Source organism: Ctenopharyngodon idella, chromosome 14 (genome assembly GCF_019924925.1).
Source record: "Ctenopharyngodon idella isolate HZGC_01 chromosome 14, HZGC01, whole genome shotgun sequence".
NCBI classification, from domain to species: domain Eukaryota; kingdom Metazoa; phylum Chordata; class Actinopteri; order Cypriniformes; family Xenocyprididae; genus Ctenopharyngodon; species Ctenopharyngodon idella.
The window spans coordinates 28,335,068-28,352,905 of record NC_067233.1 but is presented as its reverse complement, the minus strand read 5'-3'; the positions used below and the strand labels follow the sequence as shown (position 1 = coordinate 28,352,905).

Below are 17,838 nucleotides of genomic sequence, written 5' to 3'. Positions count from 1 at the left end.
GAACACAACAATACCACTGACATGTATTCACAAAAAGTCAAATATATAATAAAGGTACATTTGAAAATAGAGGCTATATAGTTGATTCAGGATAATTGAGACATTTTTCCCAGGCACCTCAATGGCAAAATTTGCCAATTTACCTGAATTAACCCTATAAATGTTGTTATTAAGTGGTAAAATTGTGTGCTCCTCTCAAATTGTCACTCTTACTGCCTTTCAGGCTGAAATGACCCCGACACCATGCTCAGCCAGCTCCGCTTATATCTCCTGCTCCTCTTCTTCTCAGTTTAGTCCATGATTCCAAGAGATGCATTTGCTGTGTAGTGCTCTTCTTCAACCAGACAAACCCCACACAGACCACATAAGTGACTGAAGACCAGCGCCCCCTGCCGCACAACAACACTTCTGTACTGATTGCTTCTCAAACAAGGACAATTATTAAAAGAAAGGAGCCGAGAGATATTTTTTTCTATTTCTTTGTGTGTGTTTTTTTCTCTGGTTAGTTTTTCTCATAGTCATATGTCTTATAGTCTAATAGTAATAAAAACTATTATTGTTTGGTTGTATGTTTTTGTGTTGCAGTGTTTTTAACTAGTAAAATACACGTCTTTTGAATACTTCAATAAGGGATTGTTGTCTTTCATGTGTCTATCTATTAAAACAAGACATTAACAAAACGTTTTTGTTGTAATTTGCTATAATGTCCATATAGGCAAGAGGTTTAGTCTTAGAAAGACATTTTGTTTGACGTGGATTTAATCCCCAAATGCGACCAATCAGGGTTCAGATACCCTTGGATGTTTCTGAATGATGGCAGGTGGCTTTTGACTCGACTGTTTTACAGGACAATAAATATTATAATACCTTCGTTTAATCCTCTTCTTACGAATTGCTGGTGGTTACAAAAAAATTAACCAATAAGTTTTCGAATATTATATGCGCCCTTTGATAATTTCAGTCCGCAGCCAATAAACTGCCCGTTATAAGCAACAATCCGAACATTTATTGGCCCCCGTCACATAGGCGTTGACAATAAAAAGCTTCCTTGTGAATGGCGTCGCTCTCGCCCAATCATCTTTCCTCTAATTTGCATTACCGCTATTTCATTGGCTGTTGATTTCGGGGGCGTGTCGTATGAGTGGATAGTAGTGGTGTGTGTGTGTATAATGACAATCTGAAATGGCGGACGAAAGCGGATTGATTTAACTTTATCATACAAAAATTAAGAATATCAAGTCAAAAACGAAACCTTTGCACAGAATGAATTTGCAGTCCAACGGGATTTTTTAAGCCTGTTCCCACGAAGCGACTCGTCACTATCGGCAGAAAGCGAAAGTTGAAGGCTAGGTATTGTTTAAAGGTCTTTTTTGTTTTGTTTCTAGCAGGCTAACTGGCTAGCGCGGGTTGTCAATGGGAATGCTAGTGGACTAGCCGGTTAGCCTCCACTGTTAGGGGCTTGACTTTGCTACTTTAAACTCACCGTATGCTTTTCAGCAACAGAGCCGTCATAACTGAGCCTTTTGTTGAAAATAAGGCAATTTTTAAAGTTGAATTATATTAACATTATTGGTTCTCGGTCAAAAGTAGTGCAGCGTTCGCTCAGGCTAGCTGCTTCAGACTAGTGGAGCTTCAACTGTAATAAATGTCAGATATCTGTCAAAGCTCGTCACTGTTCATTTACTTTATGAGTAGCGGATGAAAGCGATATTCGATTGTTTGGCATTGTAGTTTCGTTGTGATTTATTGTTTCAGAAATGGGAAGTTTTTGGGAAGACGACGGAGCATTTAAACAGGCTCTGTTGTCTGATCACACTGATTATAAAAATCGCATCTCAACGCCTAGTGATCTGCATACCTAGCCAGCATTCATCTCCTTCCTAATGCCCAGAATGCTTTTACATAGGCAGCTCAATAGGGTTTGAGACACATGAACCGGTTGCACCTGATTTCATTCTACTGCAGTTAATATCCTTTTTTTTTCTTCTTCTTCTGAAATTTAGCGTTTGAGCGTGTCTTGATGACTACATATTCTATGGAGTATAGTTTATGTAACTGTTGTTAAGTAGGTGACCAATAGGTGCTTTAAAAATTAAGTCGTGTTTCTTAAGTGTTGGTGATTGTTTAGTGGTCTTCCATTCAAGCTGGTTTCAGCTGCATTGATTCATTAATGCAGTTACACTCGCTGCACCTGATGTCATTTATCATGAGCGTCTGCAAGAAACGTTCTTGTAATTGATCCCTTCATTTTTTTCAGAGCATGGAAGAGGAGAGTTCGCGTTATAGCAAACGCCTGGTAAGTTTCACATTTACTCAACTATTATGCAAAGCAAATTGCTGTCTAGGGGACATTTGTGAGTAGTTTTAACCGAGCTGTAATGAGGTTATACTGCCGACAGCTGGCGCTGTAGGCCTGACGTCACACCCGAGGGGTTTGTTGATATTACAGTGAACACGCCTAAGGGAAGAGACTGTCAAAACCTCACTGTCATATTTGCACTCATATGTTATCACAAAGCCTGTGCCACAAGAACAGTAAAATAATAAATTTACCTTTTTTAAAATATTTGCTTTAAATGGGGATCCACCCTTTCTGATGTTCGTATGACCTAGAAAGTTCTTATGGTGCATTTGAAAGATAGGAAAGCATCTGTTCATCAGTGTGTGTTGTAGTAAAAGATAATATTTTTATCAACGTCTGGCTGCCCAGCCATATAAATGTGAATCAACATGAATTTAGCAGAAAAGGCCTTTACATTTCTTTATTAATCTGAGTTTTGTTTCCTCAAGCTCTTATAATTGTGTATTCTGTTTTCAGCGGACTGGTACACGGCGGCGTTACCAGGATGATGGAATTTCAGATGATGAAATTGAAGGGAAGAGGTCCTTTGACCTTGACGAGAAACTCCAAAGTAACCGATACAACTCGGATCTGGTCAAAATTATGGATGGGAAAGGTGCGTGTTAAACCTGTTTAGTTTCAACACTGACTTATGTGCTGAGTTTTGATTCCTCTTATTCTGGCTAACCATATTGTGAGATTTTTCTTTACCACTGCCACCTTTGCTTTCGGTTGTGAGGCAGCATTTTCTGTAAAGCTGCTTTGAAACACTTTAAATTGTGTAAAAAAAAAAAAAAAAAAAGAGAGAAATTCACTGTTGTTTTGGAGATCCAAGTTAACTGTGTATGGTGTTCTTTGCAGACTTCACCTTGGAGTACATCCAACAGGAGGGACTCCGGGACCCCATTATCTTCAAGAAAGAAGATGGCCTTGGCATAAAGTATGGCTTATTTCATCATGCCAGATTGTACAGCTGTTTGCTCCTCTTTATCATGTGAAACTTGTCAACCCTTAATATTATCTGTCTTTTGTAGGATGCCTGACCCGGACTTTAGTGTCAGTGATGTGAAATTGTTTGTGGGTAAGTTTGTTTTTGATCTTCTCACACTTTTAACATTTTTAGTATCAGTGACAGCTGCTAATATTTGCTCCCCTACCTTTACTCCGATAGGCAGTCGCAGGATGGTCGATGTGATGGATGTGACCACTCAAAAAGGCATTGAGATGTCAATGGGTCAGTGGAGGAGATACTATGAGACGCCGGCATCTGAGCGCGAAAAGCTGTACAATGTCATCAGCCTTGAGTTCAGTCACACAAAACTAGAGCATCTAGTCAAGAGACCTGCCTCAGTACGTGCACACTCAAATAGTGGTCAATTTTTGCTGATCAATCTGCTAGTAACAGCTTTTAAAATGGATGGATATTGACAAAAGTGAATGTGAAATCAGCTAATAATGGTTTTTATTATTATGGAGGGTTATAGAGTGCATAATTATGAGTTCAGGTTGTGATAAAGACACAGAACTCTTACTGCATGAGCTCTACTCAAACAAAAATGCCTTTTTGTGTCTGCGAGAACAGTTTCTTCATGTGTTGGCATGTGTTTTCTTTAGGTTGATATGATTGACTGGGTGGACAACATGTGGCCACGTCATCTTAAAGAAAGACAGAGAGACTCCACGAATGCCATTATAGAAATGCAATACCCTAAAGTACAGAAGTAAGTTGTTTCATTTTGTTCATTCATACAAGTAAGGGTAAATCCATGGCTAGCTGTGATTTTAAACTGTTTTAATGCACGACGTGGAGGCAAAGAACCATTTAACGTGAAGTGGAGTTCATTCAGGTCATTTAATGCACAGCTAGCTGTGGATTATCCCATTCATACGACGGTCATTTGCCAGCATTGACAAGTTAAAGCTGATATTGTTTTTTGCAGTGGAATATTTGACTGGAGGGGTAAAAATGACTGCTATTTTTGTCAGTTATGGGCTTGTTAGATCTAGCATTCTGTCCTCTTTGAATCAGACACTGATGTAGTGCAGTAAGGTTACATTTATTTGAATGAATAAAATATATCATTTATTTTAATAAATTATAGAGAGAGAGATGTGTGTGTGAATTACTTGCATTTGTGCAGCGTCTCTCTCTACTAACAATGAAGCTGTGAGTTTAATTCAAAACCAGTGACTTTATCCCATTGTTTCTGAGAAATATGTAGGGATTCAGTAGCGAAGCTCTTTTAATAATTCAACGGTCTGGAGTCTTATATTCCGTTTATACTATGGTTACCACACGTCAAGACACGTGTGGTTACATTGTGACCTCAAGCCTCTGTTGCTATTTCCAAAATGTCATTTCATAACTAGTAATGGAAGCTTGAGCCATTAATAACAGACTAATACAATTATCAATGCAGTTGAGAGAGAGAGAGAGAGAGACAGAGAGAGAATAAGCATATGTGAATTAGCCTACCCGAGTCTTTGCGTCTCTTACGGCAGCAGTGTCTCTACTAATTTTACCTGCTTCAAGAACTGCACAGTTATTACCTCGCTGGTGAGAAATGTTGTGTAGCTTTTAAGTTGCTAAACTATTTTACTGATTAATTCATTAGAGCAGCGCTGACAAAACGTTTCTGTGTGAGTGTGTCTGTACTGTATGTGTGTGCGTTTGAGTGAGAGAGAGAGTGGGAGAAATGCGCTTTCAGGACACACAATGTATTTTGTGGCAAAAACCATGACAATAATTTGTCGTTTTCATCCTATTGTTTACTATATTTATTTGCTTGGTCAGTGTTGTTGTTGGTTTTGTTTCTTTTGCGGTTGTAGGCTGTAGGACCTATTGAAATAACTGAAATCATTTGGTGAAGTGATATGGAGCTGCAATGCGGTCAAGACCTGCCTAGAACTACTTTAGCCGTGCGTTTCCCTGAAAATAATTGCACACCCTTAGAACGTTAGTCAACCAATCAGATTCGAGCATTCAACAGTCCTGTAGTATAAACTGTTTTAATGCAAACCTTCCAGCCAATCAGAATCAAGTATTCAGACAGACCATGGTGTAATTCCATTTAAACTGTTTTTGTTTTAATACTAGGGCAACATGAGCTTGATTTGTGAAGAATGTTCATACCAGTCATGTGTGTGTTTTTCAGGTATTGTTTGATGAGTGTTGAGGGATGCTTCACAGATTTCCACATAGACTTTGGTGGCACATCGGTCTGGTATCACATCCACAGGGGAGGGAAGGTGAGTGCTGTTTTAAAGGTACAACACTATGTAGTGTGTGCTGACTGAGTTCAGAATGAAATACTAGCTCACTCCTCGCCGAATACTGTACAACATTAACGGAAATAGTATGTGAAATGGAATCCAAAATGTGGTACTAAATATTTCAAACAGTGTTACGTTACATTGTGACCTCAACTTGATTAAATAAGTCAAGAAATCTATCATGACTGTAAATATTTAGAGTCCAGTGGTCAAGCTGGAAATGAAAGGTCAAGCACATTGCGTTGTGGGATATGGTATTGCATGCAGCATGTTCTGCTGTATACTGCATATTTTGGCAATGTAGTATGCCATCCAACTTTTGATTATCAATGTTGATCCATTTTTTTTTTTTTTTTTTTTTTTTTTTTTTTTTTCCAAGATTCTTTAAATCTAAAGTTCAAAAGAACAGCATTTATTTGAAATAGAAATCTTTTGTTACATCATAAATGCCTTTACTGTCACTTTTGATCAATTTAAGGTGTTACTGCTGAATAAAAGTGTTATTCACTTTAAAAAACAAAACTTACTGACCTCAAACTTTTGAAGGGTAGTGTAGCTAGAGATTCTTGCTCTCTTAGCACTTAAAACCATTAAATTTGAGAGAATCTTTTTGTTTCTGAGCCCTAATTGCTGTCGAGTACTGTATGGTTGTTTTTGTATTGGCCTCTCCCTGTCAAATCCTCTTTCCTGTAATTGCAGCATTTATAAGCCTATGTGTCAATCTATTCCTCTGGAATTTCATAATTACCTGTCCCTATTGACCTTGTTGTGCTGAATGATCTCAGGTGTTCTGGCTAATCCCACCCACACCTCAAAACCTGGAGCTCTATGAGAACTGGGTGTTGTCAGGGAAGCAAGGTGACATCTTTCTTGGCGATAAAGCCACCGCATGCCAACGGATTGAACTGAAGCAAGGCTACACATTCATGATCCCCTCAGGTACACATATGTGGAATCTTATGATGCTTAAATTGCTTTAGCTAGGAACATCGCTGGGTTTTCTGGGAGTAAACCACTGTGTCTTTATATGTAGGCTGGATCCATGCGGTGTACACTCCGATGGATACTCTGGTGTTTGGGGGTAACTTTCTCCACAGCTTTAACATTCCCATGCAGCTCAACATTTACAACATTGAGGACCGCACACGGGTGAGCACTCATACACAATCACACGCTTGATTATTCCACCGATGCCCATTTGTAAACTGTTTCCAACTGTCTCTATGGTATATCTGTACAGGTCCCTGCTAAGTTCCGCTACCCTTTCTACTTTGAGATGTGTTGGTATGTGTTGGAGCGTTACTTGTACTGTCTGACCAACACATCTCACCTCACACCTGAGTTCCAGAAGCACTCACTGGGCATTGGTCAGTACACATCCTTTTTATATATTGATGTGAATGTGTACAAGAACACATCAATTAGGGGTGTAATGGCACATATGTCAGTTCTGACGATTGTTGATATCTGCACCCAGAAGTTCCTCATGGGCAGTGGTTAAAACAATGCTGCATTATTTCGGTACACATGCGTGCCAAACCAAAAGACCCGTACTAAATATTCGTCCCGAAAATATGTACCATTACACCCCAACATCAATACAACCGTAATTAAACTGGCATGTCTGTTTTGTGCTTCACAGGGCTGAAGAAGGAAGATGTGATCAAACAAGGAGGAATTGATGGTGATGCAGGAAGTGAAGAGAAAGAGGGTGTGGAGGTGAAGGAGGAGCCTGAGGATGAGGCAGCACTTACTCCTCCCGCTCGTCCAGGGGTGAAAGTTCACCTGACACCCTTTGAGCTGGAGGGACTGTGGGAATTACTGCATAAGTTGGAGGATTTGCCAGCACACAAGAAATGTGTTCCAGCAGGCATCAGAAATGCTCCAGCACTGCTCAGTGACATACGGGTACAAAGATAAACGCCATGTGGCCATAGAAATATTGTTGCCTTAAAAAAAAAAAAAAAAAAGCACAAGCACATTGATTTTTTTTTTTTTTTTTTTTTTTTCCCTTTCTTTCTGCCCCAACAGAAGCTGCTAGAGGAACATGCCCATGATGACCCCAAATTGTCTTACACTGGAAAACCAATTGTCAAATGGCCCAAAAGGGTAGGTTATTCACTTGTTTTGTGACATTGTCCTTACAGCACAGACCAGCAAGTTGAAGTAAAATGTGTTGTTCTATCTGCAGCCCTCGTGGTATCAGCCGCCACCGCCGCCTCTGTCTCTGCTTTACCGCCCACGTGCTCCCGGTTCATCCCCCATGTTGCCGCCGGTTCCTCGGCCCGTGAAGCCGTCTTCCTCCATCTCAGCTCTGAGACGCAGACGCGTGCGCTGCAAACGCTGTGAGGCCTGTCTGCGCACTGAGTGCGGCGACTGCAACTACTGTCGCGACATGAGGAAGTTTGGAGGACCTGGCAGACTCAAGAAGAGCTGTGTTCTCCGACAGTGTCTTGCAGTGAGTATCTTGTTATTCATTAATGAAATTACTGATATTACTGAAAATTTAGTTCAAGTTTTGACCATTACATTTACACAAAAAAAAATGGGGGTCAGTAAGATTTTTATGACTTTTTTTTTTTTTTTTTTTTTTTTTTTTTTTTTTTGCAGTAACACATTAAATTGATCAAAAGTGACAGAAAAGACATGTATTATTATTACAACATTGATAATAAGAAATGTTTCTTAAGCAGCATATTAGAATGATTTCTGAAGGATCATGTGACACTGAAGACTGGAGTAATGATGCTGAAAATTCAGCTTTGATCACAGGAATAAGTGATCTTAAAATATATTAAAATGGAATTTAAATTGTAATATTTCATAATATAACTTTCAAATACATATAAAAAAAAAATCTTACCAACCCCAAACTTTTCAGTGGCTATATATATATAATTGTGCACATTGTCAATTAAAATTCAACAAAAATTGTTTGTTGTATCTCACAATTGTTCTGTTTCTAGCCGGCGCTACCTCTTACTGCAGTATGTGCCATATGTAAGGAAGGCTATCAAGAGTCTGAAGACTTTGAGTCCGTCCAGACGCTCATGGAATGCTCCGAATGCGCTCAGATCACTCATCCAGAATGTATAAAGGTACATGTACGTGTGTATCCCGCATCTCATTTTTATGGAATTAGCGGTTATATGTACTGTTATGTTAATGCCACTTGTATATTGCAGGTACCCGGTGAGGGTGTTATCAATAAGGACCTTCCCAGTTGTTGGGAGTGTCCAAAATGTGTCCAGGCCAAGAAAACAGAGGTATTCTTTCTGCTTTTGACAGCTGACCTTTTTAAATCGCAACAAGTCATTTAGTTTTAACAGGCCTTTGCCTGAGTGACTTCACAGATAATTAGATCTGAAGACTAATTTGATAATGATTGTGTGTTTTATTGGTATTAGTCTTCCAGTAGTAGTGACGAGGAGACGTCGTCCAATGGCAGTCGCTTGTCTGGTCCTCCAGCTAAGCGAGCATACAGAGAGGGGATTGGGGTGGGGGGCTTGCGTATAGGGCGCAGAGGTCGCCCGCCCCTCTCCACCTCCACCCCGCCTCTGACCCGCTCCAGACGGCAACCGCCCCCTTCCCAGAGACTCCTGCTGCAACACCAGCAGAACAGGAAGAGAGCAGGGGCACTGGAGTTACAGCTCAGGAAAAGAGTAAGCATACACATGTTTTACAGATATAATGTAAAGTTGCTTTCCATTCATTACATTCCCATTCATCAGGTATAGGCTTTACTAAGCGAAATCCAGCGGGAACTGGAAAGTCGCGCGCAGTCCTACGTCACCAGACTAAGCTTTACGGTACTTTAGACTGCATTGGAAACGCAGACAGCAACAGGTCTGGGGAAAAAGTTCCTGGGACAAATTATTCCAGGGAATTTCAGTGAAAACACGGCTTTTTAATGTTTTTGAAAGGAGTCTCTTATGCTCATCAAGATTGTGTTTGTCATCAAAAATACAGTAAAAACAGTAATATTGTGAGAGATTATTACAATTTAAAATAACTGTTTTCTATTCTAATATATTTTAAATTATAATTTATTCCTGTGATGGCAAAGCAGAATTTTCAGCATCATTACTCCAGATTTCAGTCACTGTATCATTCAGAAATCATTCTAATATGCTGCTCAAGAAACATTTATTATTATCATCAATGTTGAGATGCTTAATATTTTTGTGGAAACCGGCCCCTAAATGTCACTCAAAACAGGCTGCGTTTTCACCGAAATTACCCAGAACAATTTGTTCCAGGAACTTTATTTTCCCCCCCAGACCTGTTGCTGTCTGTGTTTCCATCACAGTCTAAAGTACCGCGAAGATTAGTCTGGTGATGTAGGAACATGCCAGTTCCCACTGGATTTTGTCCTCCGCATATAAGCTTAATAAAGTCTGAACCTCGTCGTCAATCCATCGGTGGTATTTTTTTTTTTTTAAACTCCATTGTTGATTCGAATAGCAAACAACTCTTACCACACACACCATAACAGTGAGTTATGGTTTCAGAACTTTGAAAAAGTACTACCTCGTGAGCAGGGACTTTCTAAGTGGGAAATTTTTACCCAGAACTTTTAGACCTTGGTACAGAGAGTACCACCCCAACTTCCTGGAAAAAGTTCCTTTGGTGGAAACGCGGCTATAAAGGACTCTGGTTGGTCTGATGCTCACTTACTGTCTAAGTGGGTGGTTCTTGGCCAAAATAGGCTGCAATGTGGATAAGGCTTTATGATGATTGTAATGATTGATTAATGTAATGCTGCATGTCTGATTTCTTAATTTCTGTTGCAGATAAAATTGGAAAGGAACAAAATCCTCCAGTCGGTGAGTGTTTTGAGCCTATAACATCTGCTTCCCTCATCGCAGCGCATCTGTAATCCTGCTTATACCATTCTCACATGCTCTCTCTGTCACTCTCGGCTATGCTTTCGTTCTCTCTATTTCTGTCTGTCTCTCAGACCCGTTCGTCTGTCTCTCTTTCTCCAAAGCTCCTGCGTCAGCGGAGTCTGGAGAGAGGGGGTGTAATCAGAGCAGGACCCGGCCGGAGCATTTCCCGTGGCCGAGGGATGTCATCCTGTCGCGGAAGAGGGGTACGACTACGCGGCGGTGGCAGAGGTGGAGGTCTGAGAGAAAGAATGGAGGCGGAAGTAGAAAGAGATGATTCTGTGGAAGAAGAACAGGAGGAAAGGAAAGAGAACGGACAGTATAATGGTAAAGAGAACCGTCCTCAGAGACGAGGCGGTAAAGCAGGTGAAGATGAGAACGGCGACAGTCATCGAAACGGAGAGAGCGAGGGAAGCAGTGAGGGAGGGGAGCCGACTCCATCTGACACTTCTGTGGTGCTAAATGATGATGTCAGAGGCCAGGGGTCCTGCGTCACGGTGACGTTACAGCCATCGAGAGGTCGGCGCGACCCAAGCGCCATTGTTCCCAAATTGGAAGCCAACTTGTCTTCTAGAAGCCTTCCGCAAAACCACAAAGCCCTGCTCCGTCCCCCATTGAGAAATGGCGCCCCTCGCTCAGACAGTCCTCATTCGCCTGTGGACAGATTGCACCTAAACAAATCACCTCTTTCATCATCACACACTCTGACAAGGAGCGCATCGAAACACTCACACGTGGTGCGGAGTCTGAGATCAAACTTTAAAGGCTCCCCTCACCGGCTAACTCGAGACAGAATTGGGAAAAAAGCTCGCTCGGAAAGGGCGAAGTCCTCTGACTCCTGTCCCAGTTCCACCTTACGGCCTTCACCGGAGCAGAACGAAGGGAACGAGCCAGGCTGGGAGAGAGAGGTTTGGGTGTCCGTGTTCCGCTACTTGACCCGTGCAGAGCTGTGCGTTTGCATGGCCGTTTGCAAGAGTTGGTACAAATGGTGAGTACACAATCGACGCACATCTACCTGTTCCTGTGGCTGCGTTACAAAATCTAGCTACCTCGTTTACTGTTTACATAGGCAGCTTCCTTCTGAAATGGCATGCCAACTGAAATGAAAATGATTTTGGGTTTCCTAATTACAAAAAACTAATAGAAGTTCCCTTTTTTTTAAATTTATTTTTTATTTTATATATATATATATATATATATATATATATATCTCCAGGTTTGAAATATTACTGTTGTATTATTTCAGTGTAAAATAAAAAAATTGAGTATTTACAACAACAACAAAAACCCTCAGGAAGCACTTAAAGCTTCTCTTTTGTTGATAATAGCTGATTTATAAGTACTTCTCATTACATGTTTGGGAAGATGGTTGGTGCATGACTTGCTCTGAGATGTTGAAAACAGCGGATCATTAGCTGCTCATGTGTAAAAGAATACAGTGATGCGCTTTACTCAGAAACACAGTGCATATCTTTTAATTAAACACAGCTGTTGTGATTTGATAATTGCAGCGCCCAAAAATGAAATTTCTGCCATTAAGTACTCACCCTCATGTCGTCCCAAACCCGTAAGACCTTCGTTTGTCTTCGGAATGCAAAGATATTTTTGATGAAATCCAAGGGATTCTGATCCACACATAGGCAGCAGCGACATTGCTCCTTTTGTGGTCCAAAAAGGTATTAAAGACATTGTTAAAACCTTCGATGTGACCTCAGTGGTTCAACCTTAATATTACAAAGTGAAGTGAATACTTTTTGTGCACGAAAACAAAACAAAAATAATGACTTTATTCAACAAATTTGTCTGTCCCCTGTCATACTGCTACTCTTATTTTCATCGCAAAGCTATAATTTTTTACATCTGAAGGGCAGCTCAATATTGGCCGGCTCTGACCACATGAGCAGCACGATGCATGCATGTGATGCAGGAGCCAGCAGATGCAGGAGCTAATTGATACTGAGCCGCCATTCGGACGTAAACACTGAAGCTCTGCAACGAAAATAGAATAGCAGTATGACAGAGGACAGACGAATTTGTTGAATAAATTTGTTATTTTTGTTTTGTTTTTGCGCACAAAAAGTATTCACTTCATAATATTAAGGTTGAACCACTGTTGTCATGTTAACTATTTTATTGATGTCTTTAATACCTTTCTGGACCTCAAAATGTGCAATGTCGTTGTTGCCTATGTGTGGATCAGATACCTTCGGATTTCATCAAAAATATCTTAATTTGTGTTCTGAAGACAAACAAAGGTCTTACAGGTTTGGGACGACATGAGGGTGAATACTTAATGGTGGAAATTTCATTTTTGGGTGAACTAACCCTTTAAATGTTTCCATTGGAGGCAACTCAATATACTTTGAAACAAAGCAAAGGTATGGGTTTATTTTAATACTGTGGTGTTGATATAGGGGCTGTGACAAGCGTTTATGGACGCGGATCAGTCTGAGCCAATGCCGCTCTATAAGTCCACAGGCCCTCATGGGCATCATCAAACGGCAGCCTGTCACACTGGACCTCTCCGGGGCCAACATCTCCAAGAAGCAGCTCAGTTGGCTCATCAACCGCCTGCCAGGTACGTGTTCTCACATTCCCACTGCGTCTGTTTTAATGCACAGTACTATATAATATTATAAACAATCTGCTCTCTCACAGGCCTTAAAGATCTGGTGCTATCAGGGTGTAATTGGGCATCAGTTTCAGCACTGAGCTCTCCAAGCTGTCCTTTACTGCGCTCTTTAGACCTGAGCTGGGCAGATGGCGTCAAGGACGCTCAAATCAGGGATCTGCTGAACCCACCAGGTAATAAGTCATTTTTAATCATTATCTTTTCCTGTATTACTTGAAATTAGGAGTGTGAATATATATATATATATATATATATATATATATAATATAATATAATATATATATATATATATATATATATATATATATATATATATATATATATATATATATATATATAATATATATATATATATATATATATATATATATATATATATATATATAAAAAAATTTTTTTTTTTTTTTTTCCACAAAAAAATCACTATATTATCTGGGATTTGTAGATGACGCTAATGAGACAATAATTAGCTGATTGTGTTTTTGTACTGGTACATTGGCTGGTTTAGGCCTGGCATGCACAGCTGACTCCCAAAGCTTTTCATATTCTGTGCAGTGGTCACTTCACAACTGTGACCAATTTAATTTTTTACTATGAGTCAATATTTGTCCCCCTAAACTGATTTCAAGGGATTTTTTACATTTACGAGGGTATTTTTTTTCTAACCTTAGATGTGTGCGTCATCTTTTGTCATTGTTACATTTCATGAATAAATTAAATTAAAATAAGACACTGTTACCAGTTAAATCAGTATCAACAACCCATCTTTGCACTTGCAGAAGTGGCACAGAAGTTGCATCTGAAGAGGAATTTGGATGCATTTACACAGTTTAATGCAACTCCGAGGTGGCTTGCATGCATTTACAATGGCATCTTGTTTTAACGGAATATTTAATTATGAATTGGTAATTAAATATTAATTTAATATTATTAAATAACCCCCAGGTTGTGATAGGAATAGTTAGAACTAGAAGTGAGGAGATGGGGTGGTGGAGGGATGCTCATAAACTGTCAACAACAGAGGCAAGTCTGCTGTATATGGGTCATTGATGAATAAGATTTTTAAAAGTGTAAAAAAACAATGGAGATATAATTAATTTTGAAGTTTTATTAAGTGTTAATGAGATTGTGGTTTATATAATCAATTAACACTGCATTTGTCATGTTTTACAAGATGGACAAAATTTGTCACCAAAAAAGTCTTTTGGTTTAACCAAAATTTCGGTTTTACCAAATGACGTTATTTTCAAAAAAGGTTAACAGGCTGGTATCTAGCTAGTTAGCTAGCTAACTAGCTAGCAAAAGGACAATCAAACATAATATATTTAGTACAAGTTTTTAAAATATTACATTTTCCATCTTTAATAGCGGTTGTACCGAATGACCTGATGTTTCGGGACATGTGTATGAGTAAGTGAAAACATGAATTTTTCAAATAGTTAAGAGTTAGTTAATTTGCCTCCAACCATGTGGTCCTTTGCAGGTGTCTGAATGATGTCACATCCTGTCACATGATACTGACCGTATGACTTGATCCAAAATGGTCCCTTTATATTGGTTACTCCGAATGATATCAATGAAATTAATTTTTCCGGACATTCTTTCTCATAACAAAGCAACGACTTCTACACATTGTTTTAATACCATTTTGCACTGTTGATATATGATGTTATAGAATCATGCCTTTTGGATTCGATAAGAGATCTAGTTGTACTACCTTACATACTTTGGATGTCATATCTTTGTTTTTTTATTATTATTATTATTATTAAGGCCTTTGGACAAAAAAATGACCCGTCACGTCACTGACCCTCTTATCGTTAATTGAGTTGATTGAACTGAATGCTCTCCACTCGTGTTAATTAGGTTTATTATCTGAACGTGTGCCTCCCAAAATTTAATAAAACATTTTGTTCAGTCATTTAATCATTCATTAAACTGATTAACAGAACGTGGATTCATTCAGTAATGAAACACCGCTGTGGTGCTCAGACAAAAAAAAAAAAAAAAAAAAAGGGTTCATTTAGAAATTTTTGTTGCCAAAGCAAAAACAGAAAATATTGACAAAATTGTGTGTAAATTGTAACTTGCAATGTTAACTTATTGTTTATCAAGCTCTATTATAAAAATCAATGTGACACTTGCAGTCATACTGATAACTAGGGAAAATGGCACTCTTGCTTATGTAATATTGCTTAATTATATAATTTGATATAAATATAAGACAACCGTGAAAATGACTAAAAACGCCTTATGAATGCCAGGCCACAAGTTGGCGATGTCACTTTAAGAAACACTATGCGCCTATAGACTGTACATGTGCATGATGTCACCGATGTCATGTTTTTGTAGTACGAGGCAGTAATTGTACCGTTTCCAAAAACTTGCACTTTCAAACCTGTTTTCAGAAGTTTGTGTTTTTCAGGCCCCTAAAACGCCATTTTTGTGTAAATGAATGGCCAAAATGCATAAAGTTTTCCATTTTTAGTTGAAAATGGTGTCATAAACAGCTTCTAAGACACAGGTTTCAAGTAGGGGTGCATGATATATATCATCTTTGTGTCTGTAGGCAGTGATAACCGTTCCCAGATGAAGAATATGCAGTGCTTGTGGCTGTGCGGTCTGGAGGTGACTGAAGCCACGCTGAGGCTGATCATCAGACACATGCCTCTGCTCACACGCCTGGAGCTCTCGCATTGTCCCATCACAGATGGTGCTCTCAACCTCCTCAGCGCAGTGGGCTCCTCCACACGCAACACACTCACACACCTCAGCTTAGCAGGTAAGCAAGTACACATTAACCTGCTTATAGCTGCCAACTTAGCGACATGTTAAGCAAAAATATTTTCTTCCCTGTTTAATGTTGTCATCAGGTTGCAGCCGCCTGACAGACCGATGTCTGGTGTACCTGCGCCGCTTGTCCTGTCTGTCCGTACTGGACCTTCGTGGCTGCAAAGGGGTCTCGCGGCAAGCATGCGAAAGCTTTATCTCCGAGCTGTCTGTCAATGCCCTCTACTGCCTATCAGATGACAAACTCATCCAGAGGATATCGTAAAAGCTGCCCTTCTCAGGGAGAGAGAGAGACTTTGTGAATATTTGTGTGACTGAGAAGGAACGCAGAGTCCGTATGTGTGTGTGATGGGTTCTGTAGGCCTGTAGGGAGGTTCTCTGTTTGACAGAGGACCAGGTTTCATGTATAGCGGCTTAGGAGGGAGGAGCTCAAAGCATCCAGGGTGGGGCTTATGTATAAATGGATCTGGGTGATGAGTGTCCTTTTGTAGTTAACTATTTCCCTTTGTTCTGTGTATACACAAACACACTGCAGTTGGCAATCAGATTGGTTCTCAGGCCTGTCATGCCATGGGCTCTTCTATTAAAGAGATCAACAGGTGCTATTCCTCTACAGTTTGTTTTCTATTTCAGAGCAGCTTGCTGTCTGCTTTAAAACCTTTGATTCTACTCTGATCCATTGTCACCTAGACACAGATTTATTTATCCTTAGTAGTGTGGAGGTTAGCATTGCATTTCATTTTCTTTTCACTCATCCCCTTACTTTAAATGTCATTTTACTTGAGGAATACCTTTTTGTTCTTAATTCCTCTCCCTCCTTAATACCTGAGAGTATAGAGATATATAAATATATAAACACCCTTGTGTAAATGTATTCCTCTCCTGTAGTAAGACAGAAGAAATCTGTAGCATTATAATTATTTTGAGAAACTTTTTCACTTTTTTTTTTCTTTTTCAAGAAAATAAAAAAAGAAGAAAAATATGAGCTTGAATTGATTTGAATAAGTGAAAATGCTGACAGCTGAAGTTTTGTTGAAAATGTTTATATTTGTTCTTAGTTAACCAATTAAATATGGGATTACTGGTTTTCAGTTGACTTAAAATACTGGATATAAATTAATTTGCTTAGTGGCATTTAAGACCTGCTCTGTGTTATGTATGGTTTGTACATAACACAGGATTCATTTGATCCTGTCAGATCTGTCAGACTTTATAAATTCACCTCACCACAGTCTGATGCTGATAGGTTACATGTTTAGTTCTCAGAAGGGTTTATGTACATCCTAATCTGATGCAATCTGACCTCATGGAGTTTATAAAAAATGGCATCATGACATTCTAATTTTGTCTGGTCCTAAATGAATTCATACATTCAGAACACGATAGCGTCTGATCTCAGATGAGTGTATAAATTCAGCACATGATCCTGTCTGATCTTAGAAGGGTTTATGAATTCACCACATGTTCACCACATTCAATTGCTGTCTGATTTTAGATAAGTTGTGTGAATGATGCTGGCTCATCTCAGACAAGTTTATAAATTCAGCTCAAGGTGCTGTCTGATCTTAGACGAGTTTATAAATTCAGCTCAAGGTGCTTTCTGATCTCATACGAGTTTATAAATTCAAATCAAAGTGCTGTCTGATCTCAGACAAGTTTATAAATTCAGCTCAAGGTGCTGTCTGATCTCAGACGAATTTATAAATTCAGCTCAAGGTGCTGTCTGATCTCAGATGGGTATAAATTCAGCTCAAGGTGCTGTCTGATCTCAGACGAGTTTATAAATTCAGCTCAAGGTGCTGTCTGATCTCAGACGAGTTTAGAAATTCAGCTCAAGGTGCTTTCTGGTCTCATACGAATTTATAAATTCAGCTCAAGGTGCTGTCTGATCTCAGACGAGTTTATAAATTCAGATC

The 17,838-nt window shown here is 39.4% G+C and overlaps 1 protein-coding gene across 3 annotated transcripts; it reads left to right on the top strand.

The window, feature by feature from the left end:
- The first annotated feature begins 1,154 nt into the window (after nucleotides 1-1,154).
- Nucleotides 1,155-16,907, top strand: kdm2ab (lysine (K)-specific demethylase 2Ab). Of its 3 annotated transcripts, none has more exons than XM_051859997.1 (23): nucleotides 1,155-1,350; nucleotides 2,258-2,296; nucleotides 2,819-2,957; nucleotides 3,203-3,281; nucleotides 3,376-3,422; nucleotides 3,513-3,691; nucleotides 3,956-4,062; nucleotides 5,497-5,590; nucleotides 6,400-6,553; nucleotides 6,648-6,763; nucleotides 6,855-6,981; nucleotides 7,257-7,522; nucleotides 7,646-7,723; nucleotides 7,806-8,072; nucleotides 8,581-8,712; nucleotides 8,800-8,880; nucleotides 9,022-9,276; nucleotides 10,408-10,440; nucleotides 10,575-11,488; nucleotides 12,915-13,078; nucleotides 13,159-13,305; nucleotides 15,702-15,914; nucleotides 16,006-16,907. In XM_051859997.1, exons 2-23 carry the CDS (start codon nucleotides 2,261-2,263, stop codon nucleotides 16,185-16,187), a joined length of 3,810 nt encoding a protein of 1,269 aa, XP_051715957.1. In that variant the 5' UTR covers nucleotides 1,155-1,350; nucleotides 2,258-2,260; the 3' UTR covers nucleotides 16,188-16,907. The 3 variants fall into 3 exon arrangements, with proteins under 3 accessions (XP_051715957.1, XP_051715958.1, XP_051715956.1); XM_051859998.1 differs by having other exon boundaries at nucleotides 8,581-8,718; nucleotides 10,605-11,488; XM_051859996.1 differs by having other exon boundaries at nucleotides 8,581-8,718.
- The last annotated feature ends 931 nt before the right edge of the window (nucleotides 16,908-17,838 follow it).